Genomic DNA, 19,562 nt, shown 5'->3' on the forward strand with positions numbered 1-19,562 from the left:
GAGATTTTGATATTATATATTTTTTTTATTATAATTATAATTAACTGAAATTCTTAGTAAAGAATTTCTTTGTTAAAGAAGGAGCAAAGCTGAAAGTAAATAGAAAGGAAGTTTCAGTTTAATATATTTTGTATAAATCAAATATATGTTGTGATATATATTGCCTCTGAAATTGTCAGAATACTGAATTAATATTGAAATTAAGTCTGTCTAAAGGGTTTTACTATCCAAGAAGTCTACAATATATTTTTAGCCATTTTCAATTTAAAATATTTCATACACGTTTTTCTGCTATAGACCAAATGAATCCTTCTTCAGTAGAAAAATAAATCAGCTTCAATTCCTACAAAAATCGAGGGAAATTCTAAAAAAAAATATGTATAAATATTCAAATACATCATTAAAGTAATATAAATAAAGTCTCAGATCTAAGGAGTATATTTTTTTAACTATTACAGTCGAAGAAGATGATATATTATATACATATATTTATGGACATTTTTAGTTCAAAATAAATTTGTTTAGCTTCTTATGAAGCAGAATCCTGTCAAAAGACTAGATAAATTCTTATAAAAATATAAATGTTATATAAAATGTTCTAAAATTAATGAATTAATTTCCAAACTATTTTTGAAGTGAAGAGAAGGAAAGTTTTACTATAAAAGAAGAAATTAAAAATATATGTTTGGTAATTTTTAAAATGAAAATACTACTAGTTTAGCTTCTGATCTAGCACAGATCAAATAAAGTTCTTCAAATGCTTTAATTCCATATAAAATCAAATTAAATCCCTTTAAAAATAATGTCCGAGCCAAGAAGTTTCGAGGTCACAATGCAATTGCAGTAACAGTAAAGTGAATAAATAGTTGATGTAATTGGAATATGTAACAACAAATTGAATGGGTAGTCAAGGCAACGAATGTTATGAATCATGCACAGCTCTCTCGGAGGAGTCGAGCGTAACAACACTGACATTTGTTCCTCTTTTTGGGTGCGACAGTCGAAGTACTTTGATATCCAGGCCAATCAGCTGTCGGACATCATGTGCCGCGGCGCGGTGGTCAGTTCCATACAGTCGGCCAATAATACGCTTACCAGAGGCGTCTCGCTGCACAGTCGCAGCGGTAGCGCCCATGGCAGCCATCACAGTCACAGTCACCATGGCAGCGCCCACGGTTCGTTGGGCTGCCTGCAGGGCGGTGTGGGAGTAGGCGTGGGCACAGGCAGCACCGGCAGCATTGGCATGATGTCTGCCAGCCACATTGATACCGGCGATTACGATGTGCCGCATCCGCATCCATATACGCATCACTATATGCAGACGACGGCATCCGTGACGCCGCCGCATGCAACGCTGAGCAGGCCGGGATCGGCTGGCGCCGTTTGCACCGGCCACGATTCGGGCTCCGATTCGAGCCAGGGCTGCGGCGGCTCCATCATGGGTGGCATGCTGGTCATGGGCCATGCCGGACACATGGGCAGCCTAGGACATCATAGTACCGGGAGCGGTTCGCTGGGTCGCTGCTCGAGCCGCTGCCACAACACCACCACCACCGATGATTCCGGTGGCGGCAGCAGCGGCGGCGGCGGTGGTGGTGGCGGTGGCGGCAGTGGTGTCGGTATGGGCACCACTGTTGCTGTCGGCGGCCCCGGCATGCTAATGGACTATCATCATGGCCATCATAGCGGCAGCGCTGGCAGCGGCCTAAACGGCTGCGGCGCCGGCGGCAGCATCGCTGGCGGCAGCATCGGCGGACGCAGCAGCGTCCTGGGCACCATACACAATGGCCACGGCCATCATCATCAGCAATACCATCACGAGTGCATCCACTACGAGCGGCTGCCTATTCCCGTGCCTATTCCCACGGTTCCCATGGGCGTTACGCAACAGCAGCAGCAGCAGCAGCAGCAGCATCAGATGCCCTCACAGCATCAACTGCAATCGGAGGAGGAGATCGAACCAGCCTATGCAACAGGTATAGTTTGAGGTCTGAGCCAAGATTCTCTCAATAACTTATGACTCTTACTCACTCAAGTATTAAAAGTGAGAAGAGATAAATATCAGAAAGTTTTATATATATTTATTAAACTTTTTATTTTAAATAAATTTTATTTTATACAAAATTGTTGTAACTCATAATTTATTAGCCAGATTTACATTTAACTAAATATTATTCGAGTATTTTACTTTTAATTTGTTATACATGAAGTCAAATAAATTTTTGGTTTATATAAACAGAAATATATTAATTTAATTTTTCTTTTGTTATCTATAAATTTGAGCTAAACTAAAAAAAAAGTCTTATGTCTTTACTTGAAAAACCTTAAACAACGATATAAAAAATATTTATTTGCTCACAAATTTAAAATAAATATAAGCAAAACCTCTTTAAAGTTAGTTAAACACATTTGAATAATATTTGCTTGAACCTGAATGCAGCGAACGTTTATTGAGAGTGTTGCAAACTCGTTTTTATTCACGTTTATTTCGTGATAGACTTTATTATTATTATTAGCTTAACTTAAGTTATATATTATAAATGCGTATATTTATTTATACTGTGTGTTGCTCAGGAAATGCGTAGTGGGACAATCTATAATAATATATAATATATACCCAATATAATATTTATAGCTAAGGAAGAATTTTTTTAATGGATTTTTTCTTTAAGAAATATAAATATTTGAGGTCGTACATACATAGTTTTACATGTGTAAAATAATAATAAGTTATAGTTTTACATGTGTTATATTAAGAAATATGTATATACTATTTTTAGTATATATAGCAATGTTATAATTGATAGGAATATCAGGTCAGGAGTATGCCCTAATTTTAAAAATTCTCTCACTTTAAAAAATATGTCTTTATTTATCTTAATATATTTAACCTTATTATTAATTAGAAACATATCAAATTAATTATTCATACATTCTTAAACTATCTGCACTTTTAGAGCTTCAAGCAACCTTTTATATTTATCAAATATCTTAAACAATTTATTAAATTTTATTGAGAGCAGTTTCTTAATAGACCTTGCTCTGATTATGAACTTCATATATGAAGTTAAGTATTTCTACTTTTGGTCAACATTTATAACTAGATGGCAAAACCAGTATTATAAGATCTCTTGCGAATCTTTAAGTATTTCTTATTAAGTTGTTTTCCTATTTGAAATATGCCAATAGGAATTTTGCACTTCTTTCCAAACCACTAATTTCCAGCCCTGATCTTATCGTCTGCGCTTGTTCGTTGCGCTCTCACTTGCTCCCAATTAGTCTTCTGCACGTCGTCGTCGTCGTCGTTGTTGTCCGATTCTTGTGACATTTCAATAGCCTCTTGAGTCTGTTAATTCTGTTTTCTTTTATGCGGTTTTTGTTGCTGTTGCTTTTGCCCCTTTTGTTGTACATTTTGATTTCGGTTCTTTTGCCCGCGTTTCGCTGCTTTGCCGCAGTTCGCAGCTAAAGCTCGCGCGGTTCAGACGGCTGTCGCGTGCCGCAGAAAACGAAAATATTCATAAATTCTATTTTATTTTGTTGTACATAATTTGTTTCACTTTACTTTGTTGTTGTTCAACTAATATTAATTGGCAACAGTTGTGACGCCGCTGTCTGACCCGCGCTGAACTGCCGCACTGAAAGACGATGATCATCTGGAGCGGCTTCTGCGAGGCGGCCCAAATTTACAGCAGCCAAACGGCCAGCTTTATGAGCGGCGGCGTCTCGTGTTAGTATTGATCTGATGGAGCCACTTAAAGTGTCAATGGCTGTCTCTATTTGGATGCCACATTCGCGTGTGTGAGATCAGTGTGGAAGCATTTATGAATCAATAATAGTCTCATTGGCAGCTAATGGCCTTTGCTTTTGCCTTCTGTTTTATGTTTTTTGTTGTTGTTTTATTATAAGTATATTTGTTTAATCAACATCAGTAATCAGAGTTTCGAAATATGCGTTGGTATTGCCATTGTATGTGCTATTTTTATTCCACAGGAATTGTATACTATGTTAGGTGTTTAAAATGCACTGCAAATACGTTCCACATATATTTTAGATGCATTTAATATAGCATATACAGTACACATGCTTACATTCCACATGGGTTACACATGGTTACCAGGCCAAATGCGCGCTAATACATATATTCCACATGCTTTTCATATAGCATACACATATATGGCTACATGAGCAATACGTTCCACATTCATTCTATATACATATATTCCACATGCTTTTCATATAGCATACACATATATGGCTACATGAGCAATACGTTTCACATTCATGATATATACATATATTCCACATGCTTTTAATATAGCATACATATATATGGCAATATGGAGCAATACGTTCCACGTTCATTGCACACATTTAACACAATATAAATGCATTTTACATAGCATATTTTAGCCCACTTACATTCCACATGCGCTTATACATTCCAAATACGTTCCACATATATTTATTTTATGTGGCATATTTATATAAACGACCTACGTTCCACATGCGTTCCACATACATATCACACCTTACACATGCATTATATATATCCTATACATGTTTTTCGCATACATACCAAATACGTTCCACATACATTCCACATGCATTTTGTACAGCATATAGTGCACCTGCCGACCATATAAATTCCACATGCGCTCCTCACATGCATTTCGCTTCTTGCACACACTCAGGCACACACACACTCACACACACACGCACACACATACTAACATAAGTAAGCGACCTTCACACTTGCCCAGCCACTTAGTTCAATGACTAAACGAACTGCTGCATTACGACGCGCCTTCAGTGGGCAAGTAAGCTACTTTGTATATGTATTTCCCAATATTTTCATCGGCTCTATAAATTTACAGTGTTATCTGAGGGCAATGAGTGTGTGTGCCTGGGTCGGTGGCTATGGCTATAGAACAACACCCATACACCTAGCACAAGCCAAACAAATTTTGTCATCTATATCACAGTGCGGCTGATAAGGCTGGCAATACAGAGCAACAACAACAACAACAGCAACAACAGTTCTATGTATCTGTAGCAGATAAACGCCTACCAGATATGTACGTTCGTACGTAATGTAGGCAGTCGATAGATAGCTGATATGGCATTAGAAACTGAGAATTCTAGGTCAATGCAAGGCATGGACTCTACTCCGTACGGATTGTCACAATTTTGTGGCCTTGTGGCAAGTCAAATGTTGAAAGAACCAATTGAATAGGATCGATGTAGCTATAGAGAATATCATCATCATCATCATCATCATAATCATCAACATCAACTCTTGGGCGCTGCGAACAATTGAGCTCAATTGAGACACTGAGACACTGGGAATCGTTGTGTTTGTTGCTTCTGTTGTCTCTTTGCCCGTACGGAAAACTTAATTAACTGAGGCAATTACTTGGAAAAACTACTCAAAGAGCGCAGCGCTCTCGCCGGTTGTAGTTGACTCTTTTTGTTGTTGTTGTATTTTGTATTTTGTACATGGTGCGTGGCCGTCGACTCCGGGAGATAAGAGCCGAGCGCTTAGTGTTTGTGCGCCTCAGTCATGGAGTTGGTTCTGTCATGTTAACAACTCACATCAGACACACAATTCACTGGGCAAATGTGGCTGGGCAAAAATCCGTTTATAAGTAAAACAAAAAGTAGATATATACAATAAATAAATGTACATATATGTAGAGTAAATTTATAATAAAACAAGTAAGAAAACTCTAGTCGAGAGTGCTCGACTAGATACTACCCTGAACCAAAATAATAGAAAAGCACATTTAGTATGGTTCAAATTTCAATTTCGATGTATTTAAAAATATAAATTAAATAGAAAACTCATTTAATTAAATAAATAAAAATTTTGAAACAATTAAAAGAGATAATTCCGACACGCTCCGGGTTTGAGCCCGAGACCTTGTGATCAAGCGCCGCGCTTTCTACCTTGACGCCACCCTTCTGTTTTAATTTTCAATGTCAAAACTGAAATAGATTCACTGCTACAGCGCCATCTACCAAATCTAAGTCAAACTAACTGCTGATGTGACTTTAAGAATGTGCAAGAACAACCAATCTAATAAAAATGTTAAAATTTCAATTTCGATTTTTGAAAAAATATAAGAGAAATTTAATCACAAATATATAAAAGTTTTGAAGCAATTAAAAGAAAACTACAATACGCCCAGCAGGATTTGAACCGGGGACCTCGCGATCGAGCGCCGCGCCCTCTACCATGACGCCACTCCTCTGTTCTCATTTGCAATGTCAAAGCTGAAATAGATTCACTGATGCAACGCCATCTAGCAGAACTAAACGAAACTAACTGCTGATGTGATTCAAAGAATGTGCTAGAAGATGTTTGAATGTATGTGTGCACACGTATTGGAAAACTGCTGTTGCTGCAGCACGTGCGTTTGTTAATTGGCCAAACATTTTGTTATTTTTTAACGTCGATTGACTAAACCGAATTTAATGAAACTTTCAGCATATGATCTACATATTCTATTGAATATTTGGCATTTAAAAGAAAACATCAAATCAAATCATTCACAATTAGCTATACTAGAATCTGACCTTCACTGGGGATTCTGGTGAATTTGGAGCCGGTATCCAAAATATAACAAAAACCGAAATTGTATAAAATGCATTGGAATATACTTTTAAAATTTGGAGACTATAGCTCTAAAAATGTAGGAGTTATAAATTTATAACCTATTGCTCTTGGGTTGCGCTGCAGTGTTGGCAATATTATGAGAACTTATTTGTTGAATAATTTAATTTCTAGACGTACGATCGTAATGAAACTTACAGAACGTAATCATGATGTTTAAATGTATGTGCATACCGAAGCACAAGTCTCTAGTATTTGATATACGACTTTTACAAAGATGATGGTGAGGGGGTGGATTTAGGGGTGGGGGGTAAATTTTAACAAAAAGCGAAATTGTCTAAAATACATCTTAATATACATTTTAAATTTGGAGACTCTAGCTTGAAAGATGTAAGAGATATAATTATTTAAGTGATCTTCGATAAGGTTTTTTATCGATAAAAAACTATCGGAATGAGTTATCGTTTTTTAATGAAAAACTCGATATGCGCGCTGTTTTTACGGACATTTTAAAAAAAAGTTGAAGTCTCTAGCTCTTATATCTTCTGAAATCGACGCGTTCAAACATACGGACGGACGGACGGACGGACGGACGGACGGACGGACGGACGGACGGACAGACAGACGGACAGGGCTAAATCGACTCAGCTTGTCGCCCTGATCAAGAATATATATACTTTGTGGGGTCTGCCACGCCTCCTTCTGCCTGTTACATACATTTTAACAAAACCATTATACCCTGATTTCCCATTTTCAATGGGTTCAGGGTATAAAAAGATTAATTCAATTTGTTGGGCCTTAGCCGGCAGTCAATTAAATTGATAAGGCCAAGCTCGTGCATGGGCAAAACAAATGGCCGTAAGCATGACAAATAACTGAAAGTGAACAATTCGGCAACAATTATTCAACATTGATTTACATGTGTATACAATTTAACAGTTAACAATTAACATTTTCCCTAATTTGTATCTTTGCAGTATTTCCGAATGTTCCTCAAGCGCCCGGCTTGTCCTGCGATGGCGAAGATCGTAAGTAACCCAACCAGATGTGAATGCAATCCGATTTCTTGTCTGCTTTTCTAATTATGATCTTAATTTCCGTCCCATATAGGCAGCATCTACAGAAGAGGCGCTCGCCGCTGGCGAAAATTATATCGCGTCAATGGACACATTTTCCAGGCCAAACGTTTCAATCGCGTAAGTATGCACACATGTTCGATATCTGATGAATATGGAGCATCATTGCACGCTGGTTAAATGCAATAAAAAGCCATGAATTATCAAGTGAAATAATGAGCAACAATAATAACAAACAATGCTGTGATGATCTAATGTTTATGATTAATCGAAACGTCTTTTGCTTCACCTGTCTGTTGACTTTATAAACAACAGTTTAAATAGTTTTCGAACTGAACTTTAGGCTCAGTTGCTACACAATTTGTTTTAAATTTTTACAGAAACTTAACTTTCATAATCAATAAATTACTGTAGGCAGACACTTGCACATAATGATTATAATTGCTTTGTTTTATATATATAATCAAAAGTCTTCTGATAAAATTGTTAAGTATTAAATCAATTCAATATTCGATTTGTGAAAACAAAATTGATTTAGTTTACTAATAAATAAATGCTTTAATATGGATTGGATTAATACAATAAAAAAATTATTTAAACGATTAAAAATAATTTAAAAATATTGAATAATTATTTAAAAAGATAATAACATAATTAAATAATTGTGCAACGAAATAAAAAAACAAATTGTTTAATCGTGTTGTTAAACTCAAAAAATTTTCCAAACGTTTTGCAACTAAAATAATTAAATATTTTATTCGTAAAGAAAACATTTTTATAAATCACAATAATTATTAAACATTACTTGAAAATTCTTAAATATGCTTAAATCGGTATTAAAAATTGTACATATTTAAATATAAAAGAAAAGATTTCTTATTTTTATTAAAAAAAAAAAAAGTTTGTTCAATGCAATGCGTTTCATTAAGTTATAAATAAAACTAATTAAAATAGTAAATTAAATATTTAAAAATTTGCAAAAAGTGTAGTATTTTTAATATTTACCTGAAGAACATTAAAGTATTTTTTAAATTGTAATCTTTTAATACAACGAATATTTAAATTAGCTTGATAATATTAAAAATCATATCTAATATATTAATATATTATATATTAAAGTAAAAGCAAACAATAATTAATTTTTGTATTCCCTTTTTGTAGCGTGCCTTCTGTGCGTATTGCCAGGATCGCATCTGGGGCCTGGGACGTCAGGGTTTCAAGTGTATACAGTGCAAGCTGTTGGTGCACAAAAAGTGCCATAAGCTGGTGCAGAAGCAGTGCACCGACCAGCCGGAGCCGCTGGTCAAGGAGCGTGCCGAGGAGGCCAACGATCCGATGCCGGTGCCACTGCCACCGCTGCCATACGAGGCGGTTGCCGGCACTGGGGATGCGTACGAGTCGCACGAGCATGCGCACATTGTGGTGCCGCCACCGCCGGAGGACTCCATGGAGCCGGCCACACAGCGTCAGTATTCGTTGAATGACTTTGAGCTGATACGCGTAATTGGACGCGGCAGCTATGCGAAGGTGCTGATGGTGGAGCTGAGGCGCACGCGTCGCATCTATGCGATGAAGGTGATCAAGAAGGCGCTGGTCACCGACGACGAGGACATTGACTGGGTGCAAACGGAGAAGCATGTCTTTGAGACAGCCTCCAATCATCCGTTCCTCGTGGGTCTGCACTCTTGCTTCCAGACACCCTCGCGCCTCTTCTTTGTCATTGAGTTTGTGCGCGGCGGCGACTTGATGTACCACATGCAGCGACAACGTCGCCTGCCCGAAGAGCATGCCCGCTTCTACGCTGCCGAGATTAGTCTGGCATTAAACTTTCTGCACGAGAAGGGCATCATCTATCGTGATCTAAAGCTGGACAATGTGCTGCTCGATCATGAGGGTCACATAAAGCTCACGGACTACGGCATGTGCAAGGAGGGCATCCGTCCGGGCGACACGACCTCCACGTTCTGCGGCACACCCAACTATATTGCGCCGGAGATATTGCGCGGCGAGGACTACGGCTTCTCGGTGGACTGGTGGGCGCTAGGTGTGCTGCTTTACGAGATGCTCGCTGGACGCAGTCCCTTCGACATTGCGGGCGCCTCCGAGAATCCAGATCAGGTAAAGTTGCATTTACTTATCTCGACGTAACTCTCTAATAAATTCTGTTTGCCATTTGCAGAACACTGAGGATTATCTGTTCCAAGTGATTCTGGAGAAGACCATACGCATACCGCGCTCGTTGAGCGTCAAGGCTGCTTCAGTTTTGAAAGGTTTCCTCAACAAGAATCCCGCTGATCGCCTGGGCTGCCATCGTGAGTCTGCCTTCATGGATATTGTAAATCATCCGTTCTTCAAGGTCATTGACTGGGAGATGGTAAGTCCAAGGCTGACCTATGTGGACTCTATGTTTTTGTGTGTGTGTGTGTTATTATGATGATGTCAATGTTGGTAATAATGATGATACTCGTTGTGCTTCAAACTGTTTAGCCTTTTTAAAATCTCCCATTGATGTGTTGGAAAGAATTTTAAATATTTGTTTAGTTGAAGCGGAAGAATCTTTTAATCCCATGTGAGCTTACCATGTTTTCAAGGGAATTTTCTGTTTATGAACCTTTTTTTTTATAGATATAATAAACTTAAAATGAATATAGTTTTCTTTTCTTGTAAGCCAAATGGTTCTATCTCTTTAATGAGCTATCTAAAATATTATTATTATAAAAAAAACAATTACTACAAATATCAAATTCGGATCAATTGCCATAAAAAATTCCCAAAATTTATCTGTTAAGAGAGAAAAAGAGAAAGAGCGAGTTAGGAAGTTGTTATAAAGAGGAATAGATTTAGATAAGCAAGCGAAACAAAGATAAGAAAAAGGCAAACACAATATATATAAATATTTTTTTTTTTAAATTGGCATTTCCGCAAGTAACAGAAAATCAATTATAATAATTATAATATAGAAAGATAATTCAATTATAATCAGCAGAACCTCATAAACTATCTCAATTTACAAAAAGTTGCAAATCTATGTTAATTAATGTTGTGGTTATACTATTTATCAATATTGAGACATTTTCTGTCATTTATAATACTAAGTGTTTACTATATATGATTTTGTGTATAAAAAGATTGCACAAAAGGAGGTACAACCGCCTTATATACCAAGCCTGGATCCTGGCGATCCTTATATGACAACAAACTTTGACGTTCAATTTACCAGAGAACCGGCTGAATTGACGCCAGATGATCCGTAAGTTTTGTGTCAAGAAAAGAAATACGAAAAAAAAAATGCCTTTTCTAGTTTTGGTTATTTTATTCTAATTGTACCACAAAGCATGAGACAATATCCCGAAAAAAAATTATAAACTGTAAAATAAATAATAATTTCATAGCATTAGTGGTCAGACTAACAGCAGGTAATGTTCGCTCTCAGCCACATTGTGTATACGCCCGCTGTCCCCTCTATTATCAGTAAAGAACACACGTCCCCCCTACCCCGCTCGCTCTATCTACTTAACATCATGATCATCATCAATACACACACACACACACACACATAGAACTCACATGGACATGCATTTGAAATGTGTCCTGAGCCTTATTGAATTTGATTTTTACGTTTGCCGATATTGGCTGGCACTATCTTTAGCTATAATCATATTATTTTTACTATCTTTGCATATATCCTGCGCGCGCACACACACACACACACTCTCTCTCTCTCTCTCGCAATATACGCACCACCAAACACATGCCAATTTCAACCTCATGCAGCTCGAACGCAAACAGGTTTCGCCTCCATTCAAGCCACGCCTAGACTCTGATCGTGATCTGGCCAATTTCCCGATCGAGTTTACGGGCGAACCGGTGCAGCTGACTCCAGATGATGAGTAAGTTTTTTCCATTCTATTTATTTTTTCATTTTGGTATTCCTTTCTACCCAATTCGACATTGATAATTTAATCAGCACTCAAATTTTGCATTTCACTAATGAATTGTTCTCTTCCCATTAGCCATGTCATTGGCAACATCGATCAATCGGAATTCGAGGGCTTTGAGTATGTCAACCCCTTGCTCATGTCCTTGGAGGATTGCGTCTGACACCACGAGACGTGTGATTTGCATCCGTATAATATGCGTGTAAGTGGAAATTTAAATGACATCAAATTTGGTTATATTTGGTCTTAAATATTTATAAAAATTCCATAGGGGTTCTAAAAAGTTTTCCTTGGCTATGTTGATCGAAAAGTTTTTGGAATTTTTACTGATTGTTGGCTAAACAGTTTCTAGTTTCCCTTTGTTGTCGATTTTAAGTTATTTTAGTCTTAAAATAGGCCTGGCTTCATTATTTTAATTGAAACTCTTCAGCAACTGCTCTATTTATATCAACTTCACACATTGTTTACGTCATTTAAGTAAACTTTAATTGCGAGCTGTTTGTTTGACAAGCATACAAAGTTCTTTGCAATTGCTTTACCAGGTATATTCATTCAGCTAACATGTGCAGGTAGTACGAAATTGGGTTTGTTGTATGTTCGCAAAGAACAATGTACTACATAAAGCAAAATAAAAGAGGCGTAGGTTAAGTCAACGATTGCAAAAACGCTTTTAGCCATTTATTTGCATATGTTGCTCGACAATAGTTGGAGCAGGTGGAACAGAAAGGTGGGGCATGTATCTAGCATGTTTTATGTATGAAAAATAAAAGGAGAAAAGAGAGAATGTATTTTCAGCGATTGTAGGTGAATGTAAAGTGCATATAAAAAAGGGTTTCCAAGCGACTATATAAAGTACAATATAAAATTTATAAAATAGTCAAATTAAATATAATTATTAAATTAAATTGGAATTTAAAAAAAAATTAGCTGGTGTGATATACGGAATTAAAATGTAATAATTATAATAATTAACTAAATCTTTAAACAAATTTAATAATTAATGAAAAAATTAAATAAATAATTAAAATATTTACAAAAATAATTATAATAAGAGTTTTAGTATAAAATCTACATATATTATGGGGTATAAAAAATTTAAAATATATATAATAATATTACAAAAAAAATTAACAAAACGATAAAATAATAAAATAAAAAATAAAACATATGATAAAATATTAAAATAAAAAATAAAATAAACGATAAAATAATAAAATAAAACAATATAAAATTTACATACAATTGAAACAAATAAATTTATAAAATTAAACTAGAATTGTTATAATGAGTTTTTATATAAAATATAAAAAATATTTATGAATTGCTGGTATTGCAAACAAATCAAGTTCTTTTGTTAACTTTTATTTTTAACAAAAAAAAAAAAAAAATTAAAAATTATCTTCTGTACAAAAAAATATGATTCAAGTAACACTTGGCCCTTATATACTTTACGCTCTGTTCGAGAAATCCACCGAAGAATAATCGTATTCAATGGCTCTCGCTCTGAGCTAGAGCCTTCGTTTCTTTTCGTTTTCTGATGAGCGCTATGAGCTGAGCTACTTATTCGTTTGGCGCTCTTTTCACAAACATTAAATGGGCGTTCGCTCAATGAAAACGAGGAAAAACCAGAGCGCAAAAAATTTGTATGTCTGATCGTTGAAGAATCGAAGCAATTGGTAGCTCTCAGACTTTTTTGCAGAGTGTCAATAAAAGACTCTGAGGAGCAGGCATCGATAGGCAGTCAACAGTTATTTACGAACTATGTTTCTTATATATAAATATTGTATTTTGCAACTCTTAATATATATATATATATATATATATATACTAATGATCTGTATTATTGCAGCTTTATGGCGAGGATTCCAGTGATTATGATTCTGTGGCTGACGATTTGAGTCTCCTGCATTTGAATAGCGCGGGAGGCACAGCCAATACCAATAATAATATAAGCCAGCAGCAACATTATCGCCAGCAGCAACAGCAGCAGCTGCCGCAGGCGCAGCAATATCATCCATACCAGCAGCAGCAACAACAGCAGCAATTGCAACAATTACAGCAGCAACAGCAGCAGCAACATCATCATAATGGTAACAATAACAATCATAATAATCAAATGCAAGCAAATAATAATAAAAGTCTACTGCAGCACATGTTTTGCCTTCCATTGAACTAATTAAAATAACGAATTAGATATTGAACAGCAACACGAGCAACAGATAGCAGACAGCAACAACAGGTAGCAAGTGCAACAAAAACAATTCAAATATCTATAAAAACATAAAAAGCAAAAAATAAAAACAAAAAGTATACATATTAACAAAATTAAACAGTTATAATCTTTTACCAATAGAACAAATGTCTTAAAGCTAACTACTTTCATACCAAAAAAAAAAAGAAAAACAAAATCGATAAGAAATGTAATGAAAACTGTCACAAGCTGCGAGTATTACACTAAACTACAAATGATTACTTTACTATTTAAGCACCTAGGCAAGCTAGGCAAAATCTATGCATGCAACAAGATGAGAAAATTATAATAACAAAAAAAAAAAAAAAATATTTCATAACTCAATGCAAGACTTTCAGCAACGTTCACCCAAAAAAGTATGCAACAACATTTTTAGCTAATAAATCTACAAAATTATACATACATACGCATCTAAACAAAATATATATATATATACACACATACATATAATTTTTAAATATTTAAAATCGAGACATTTAATTTTACTACAAATTAACAAAAAACGAAAAATAAATAAATAAAAAAAAAAAAAAATCAGATAGATAAACTACTAACAAAAGAAAAGGAAAATCAATCGATTATAATTAAGCGCGTAATTATTATGTAAAATGTATGTGTGTGTGTTAGTGTTAGTAAGCAGAACGGTTTTTAAAAGCAACAACAACAAATTGATAATGATAAATTGAATATGTGTGTAAGCAGTAAATGCATTAAAGTCTAGACCTAATCGAACTGGCAAAAATTATCAAAAGCAAATAAAATTGATTATCAAAATTCGATGACAGGAACAAATGTTGAATCGCTCTAAAAAAAATATACAAAAATATATATATATATAAAATATAAATATAAATAAATATATATATATATATTTCTAAGCAAATGATAATTTATGTATTTTCTGTATTATTATATAAAGTTTACACAAAAATCGTCATCGTGCATCGTTTACTGGCAATATTTCTTTCTGTTTTTGTTAAGTATTAGAAACTTTACGTTTTCCAACCCACACATTCCACACATTGTACTTACTATACACAAATTGTTGTTAAATTATTGTAAACTACATCTAAGTATGAGATTTTCAGCAAGCAATAAAACGATTATTTTGTATTCATGTCCCACAATTTATTGCTCGTTGTGAAACAAATCAAAATTGAATTATTTTCAAAGCACGCGAATTTTGTGTGTACCCTAGAAAATTGTTTCAATATTTCTGGCACTGCGTGAGTTTTTAACATATTAATACTAATACCAATATATATAAAAATATTTATATATATTTAAATAAAATTGTAAATTATGTTTTTATAACCCTTAAATGAGTAGACATATTACAAGCAAGCGAAAACGAAAGATAAACAGAATTAAATTAGTGATTAAACAAAATATCATTGTGTTGCTTTAAATTTAATGAACGGTTAAATGAATTGTGTTTTTAATTAGCTACAACAATTTTTGAAATAAGATACATAAAAAAAAAGTAAAGCGAAACAAAAAAAAATGTTAAATTGTTAATTGTATTCAAAATGAGAAAACACTAAGCAATTTAAAATTATTAAACACAAATACAAAAAAGATTCCAACAGCATATTTTCAATTAAACAGAAATAATGATAGCAAACAATCAATAACATAGTAAATCATTTATATAATAAAAAGCAAGTCGATACACTGAACAAATTTAGTATGCACATATTTTAATTGTAAAGAAAATGCAATGTCGAGTCAGCATATGAATGGCTAAATGAGCAAAATGGTTTTAAATCTAAAAGGAATTTTCCAAACAAGTTTTCCAAAACTTTAAATTAAATTGTAGACGGCAAAACTTTTCTAAACAACTATATTTATACAGTAATAGGTTTACACTTTGATTTTTTTTTCCTCTTTGATTATTTTGTTAAAATATACGTATACATATATATATTTTTTGACTTTAGTAATATTTGTATGCCTATTGCCACACGCTGTTTTTTGATACATTTATTTATTCATCTGTTTTTATTTGTATCCTGTTTTCTCATTTTTATACTAAATGCACTTTGAGTACTTTGAATGCTAGCAAAATGTCAAATGAAATTGAGAACGTAAACGATTTGCGATTTGCGTTACAATTATGCATATAAACGAACGAATAAATTATTGTGTAAGTAAAACTTTTAACACTTTCAAGTTCATTATGTTGAGGGTGTGGGAGGGAGGGGTTGGGCGATATAAAACATTTGCAATTCACACGCATATGGATAGGCCGCAGGATATATGAACAAATGCGAATTGTGATCCCTTTTTTCGTCTGGTTTCTGTTGACTAGGAGACTTCAATTCGTTTGCAGTATGGAGACGGGTTCCTGCATGATTTGCTGTATCTTTGCTTCCGGCACGGGCACCCCGTTAACGAGGAGTGTGTGAACGATGCCGTCGTGCTTGTTGCCGCTGGAGCGTGCCTGCAATACAAATGGTGTGTCCTGCAGCACGAAGCTGGTGTCGGTGCCACCCTCCACAAAGACGGCCTGCAAAGCGGGGTGAACGTGATTGATAGTCAGCCTCGTTTTTCGGCCTGCATCCGGTTCACTTACCGCCTCCTCGCGCAGCTCATCGTTCACATACAAACTCAGCGTGTCCAGCTTGAGCATAATGCGGTATTCCTGCGACGCATCCGTTGACCCGGCCTGACCGCTGCCGCTGCCGCTGCCACAGGTGCAGAGCCACAGGCGATACTGACGTGTCAGCTCCTCGGTGTACTGGGCATGCGGTTTGCCGTCAATGTACAGTGAATACTCGTACTTGAAGCCTGGCGCTGGATCGACCCGTATAATGCAGCGGGCCTGATCGATGTCGAACGTATCCTCGCCCACCAACTTGAACATCCAATCGCGACGCAGCACTTCCTGCAAAAGTCGAGCATAGCAGCGGTAGACAATTGAAAGAGTGGAGAATCTGAAACCTTTCCAATTAAACTAATTGTAGGGCTTCATGTGTGTAATTTAGCACAGATTTTATATAGTTTTGCAAGTCAGCAAATTGGAATGAAGAGAGGTCAAACAAAAAGAGAAAGGGAGACAGTTTACTTTGGCAATGCTTGACTAAGAGATACCGCGCAGCAAGTAGATGCAGATGTCGAAATATATACTGGGGATTTATTTGATGCAAATAGACATACATATATATTCAGTTTTTAATGAGCATTATCAAACAAGTAATTAAATATTGTACGTTATATTTTTTACGGATAGTATAATAACAGCTTGATCTTATTTACTTGATAATCTACAGCAATACTTGGCGCTCACTAGATAGCTTTAAAGCATTATTATTTTAGGTTTGTTGTTTAAAAAAAATATATATTATTTTTTATGTTTTTAAACCAACCTACCCAATCTATTAAGGTTTATTAGCTTTTTTAGTTTTTTATCAAAAAATAATATAAATTTGCAGGTATTTTTAAAATGTTTTTAGCTATGCTAAACTAAGACTTCTGGATTTAAAAATGTTTAATTGATAGATAAAATTCTAAATTGCAATAATGTATTTCTTGTTAAGTTATCACTTTGATAGACAGACTTATATTTATTTATTATTATATTTATTTAGGCCTTCTTTAGAAGAGATTTAACTTTTCAAAATATGTATTTTAAAAAAAATCATTATAATATATATATATATATATATTTGCATCATTTCAGTCAAAAATGCTTGAAAATTAATTTAAAAAATTAATTAATTAAATATACATAATATTTTATCTTTTAAAAAAGCTTTTAAAATTTTCAACTTTCAAATGCAACTTTAAAGCTTTATTGATTAAAATTTTTTGGATAAAATATATATATATATTATATATTTTTTAAATATTTTTAAGAAGCTAAATGTCTTCTAGAGTTAGGAAAAACTTTAGCTTTTATGGTTTGGTCTTTCATAGTTTTCATTTATATGGGAATAGATTATTTGATTTTATACAAAACTAACAAAAAAGTTAAAGTCGACTTTTGAAATTTAATTATATCAATAAATATCCCTTTAGGAATCAGTTTAGTTGTACTTTCATAGGAAAATATTATTACTTTATATGATTTCTTCCTTTTGCTTAGAATATTAAAGTTTTTCCTCACTACCGTTGTCTATGTCTCCACATTAAAATAGTTCCATCACACACTTCGGTTGAGTTTTCTGTGAACTTTGACATTTTATGATAAATTTTCATAAAAAGCAATGTCACCGCTTATTGAAATAGCTTTAAAGTGGTATTAGAAATTGTCGTACAAATTATAGAAAACTGTAGTTTGCCAATTTACTATAAGTGTTTGTTTTTTTTCGTGGCCCCATGACTAATTGCCGCGTTATTTGGGGCGTGCTGGGAAAGTGCATTCGCCACTTACCCGACCATTGACCCAGATCATGCGGCGTCCACTTGTGGTGCCGTGCTCCAGTTCGATGCGATACATCTGGGAGCGAGCAGACAGAGAGAGAGAGAGAGAGACGGAGAGAGAGCGAATGAAAGTTAATTAAATGCTAATCAACATGCAGCGGGGCTTAGATTGTTTAGTGGGAATTGATTTGAACCTTGCCATTGATGGGCGCACACCATTGGGCGACAATGTTGTCTTTGTTGTAGCGCTGCGCCTCGGGCACATGATCCAGACTCATGATGGGCACCGTTGACAGATTTTCCATGCGCAGCGTTGGCGACAGAAACGACATGGCCGGGCCGCCGCTAAAAACTAAAAATCGATTTCACTTAATAATATTCCAGGATTTCGCTTTCAATATATATTTTGTAGTTAATGCATTCAAAATGCAAGCAACACAATGCAAATCAAAATCGTCGATTCGAATCTCAATTGAAATGCCAAGTGATTTACGCCAATAGCTGTTATAGTTAGGGCCTATTAAGAGCTTTACACTTGGCCCAACTAGTTGTGCTACGTTTATTTTTATATATATATGTATATATTTTGTCAGCGCTTTGGCGGCGGCAGGCAGGCAACGCGAACCGTTAGCATTCAGCGTCAATGGCACACTAAACAACACACAATAATGGCGAAGGAACTGAAGAAAATTTGTATAGTTGTTGTTGTTGCTACTGTTGCTGTTGTTGCTGTTGCTGTTGTTGCTGTTGTTGGCCCCGCGTCTGGTCGGTTTCTGGTCGAGTTGCGTTGTCGATGGCTCTTTCTGTTGTGGCTAGAAAAAGTGCACAGCCAAAGCCGGAGCCACAGCCAAAGCCGGAGCCACAGCCATAGTCAGAGTCAGAGTAGGGCTGAGGAGCACCGCATGGCGCCAAAACAGAGTTGATTTGTTTCACTTTGAGTGTGCGTGTGAGTGTGTTGATGTGTGGGGCTAAGCCCCACTTCTGTTCTCTTTATGGTGTATATATATATGTGTGTGTTTGTGTGTGTTGACTATGTGTTAACATTTGCACACATGTCGCCGACGTCGTCGTCGACGTTGAGCATAAAAATAAACTTTACTTTTTGAACAGACCCCAAGCGCCGGCAACTATGCAATCGTTATGGCCCTAGCCAAGTGGGTAGCTTAACTATTTAATGCGTTTGGCATTGTGCCAAGACATAGCCGCTTTAGTAGTCAACAAAATATTGGCAATCATCAATCAATTGAAAGCCTCATGACAAAAGCGAGAAGAAAATAAAAACTAATCTATATAATTAAGTGATTTCGATGACATATTGA

General features: G+C 35.3%; 2 protein-coding genes across 13 annotated transcripts in view; one reads left to right on the top strand and one right to left on the bottom strand.

Moving 5' to 3' along the window:
• Nucleotides 1-16,034, top strand: part of aPKC (protein kinase C iota type) — a 31,329-nt gene extending 15,295 nt beyond the window's left edge. For 2 of the 12 annotated variants that reach the window (XM_089262465.1, XM_089262464.1), the window contains exons 3-11: nt 1,001-1,976; nt 7,591-7,641; nt 7,724-7,809; nt 8,851-9,807; nt 9,869-10,063; nt 11,464-11,579; nt 11,703-11,829; nt 13,477-13,717; nt 13,777-16,034. In XM_089262465.1, coding sequence (XP_089118591.1) covers nt 1,001-1,976; nt 7,591-7,641; nt 7,724-7,809; nt 8,851-9,807; nt 9,869-10,063; nt 11,464-11,579; nt 11,703-11,790 — 2,469 coding nt within the window. In that variant the 3' untranslated portion in view covers nt 11,791-11,829; nt 13,477-13,717; nt 13,777-16,034. Of the gene's footprint in view, nt 1-1,000; nt 1,977-3,463; nt 3,728-5,605; nt 5,646-7,590; nt 7,642-7,723; nt 7,810-8,850; nt 9,808-9,868; nt 10,064-10,817; nt 10,940-11,463; nt 11,836-13,476; nt 13,718-13,776 lie in introns of those variants that run through there. The other 10 variants (XM_089262466.1, XM_089262473.1, XM_089262462.1 and 7 more) reach the window with 10 other exon arrangements.
• Nucleotides 16,035-16,172: 138 nt separating this feature from the next.
• On the bottom strand, nt 16,173-19,075 carry LOC115563948 (fas apoptotic inhibitory molecule 1). Its single transcript, XM_030387705.2, has 4 exons — nt 18,438-19,075; nt 18,254-18,319; nt 16,454-16,765; nt 16,173-16,387 (listed from the first exon to the last, which is right to left on the bottom strand). The coding sequence occupies exons 1-4, from the start codon at nt 18,573-18,575 to the stop codon at nt 16,196-16,198; spliced, it is 708 nt and encodes a 235-aa protein (XP_030243565.1). The 5' UTR covers nt 18,576-19,075; the 3' UTR covers nt 16,173-16,195.
• Nucleotides 19,076-19,562: the final 487 nt, after the last annotated feature.

This window comes from Drosophila navojoa, chromosome 5 (assembly GCF_054131105.1).
Source record: "Drosophila navojoa isolate 15081-1374.11 chromosome 5, UAZ_NAV_1.0, whole genome shotgun sequence".
Lineage (NCBI taxonomy): Eukaryota > Metazoa > Arthropoda > Insecta > Diptera > Drosophilidae > Drosophila > Drosophila navojoa.

Excerpts from the sequence above, each read along its gene's own strand:
- LOC115563948 (XM_030387705.2), bottom strand. The coding sequence starts at position 18,575 with ATGTCGTTTCTGTCGCCAACGCTGCGCATGGAAAATCTGTCAACGGTG. Across the intron at positions 18,320-18,437 it reads GTGCGCCCATCAATGGCAAG|ATGTATCGCATCGAACTGGA; the intron begins GTTCAAATCAAT and ends GCTCGCTCCCAG. Across the intron at positions 16,388-16,453 it reads ATGAGCTGCGCGAGGAGGCG|GCCGTCTTTGTGGAGGGTGG; the intron begins GTAAGTGAACCG and ends CCCGCTTTGCAG.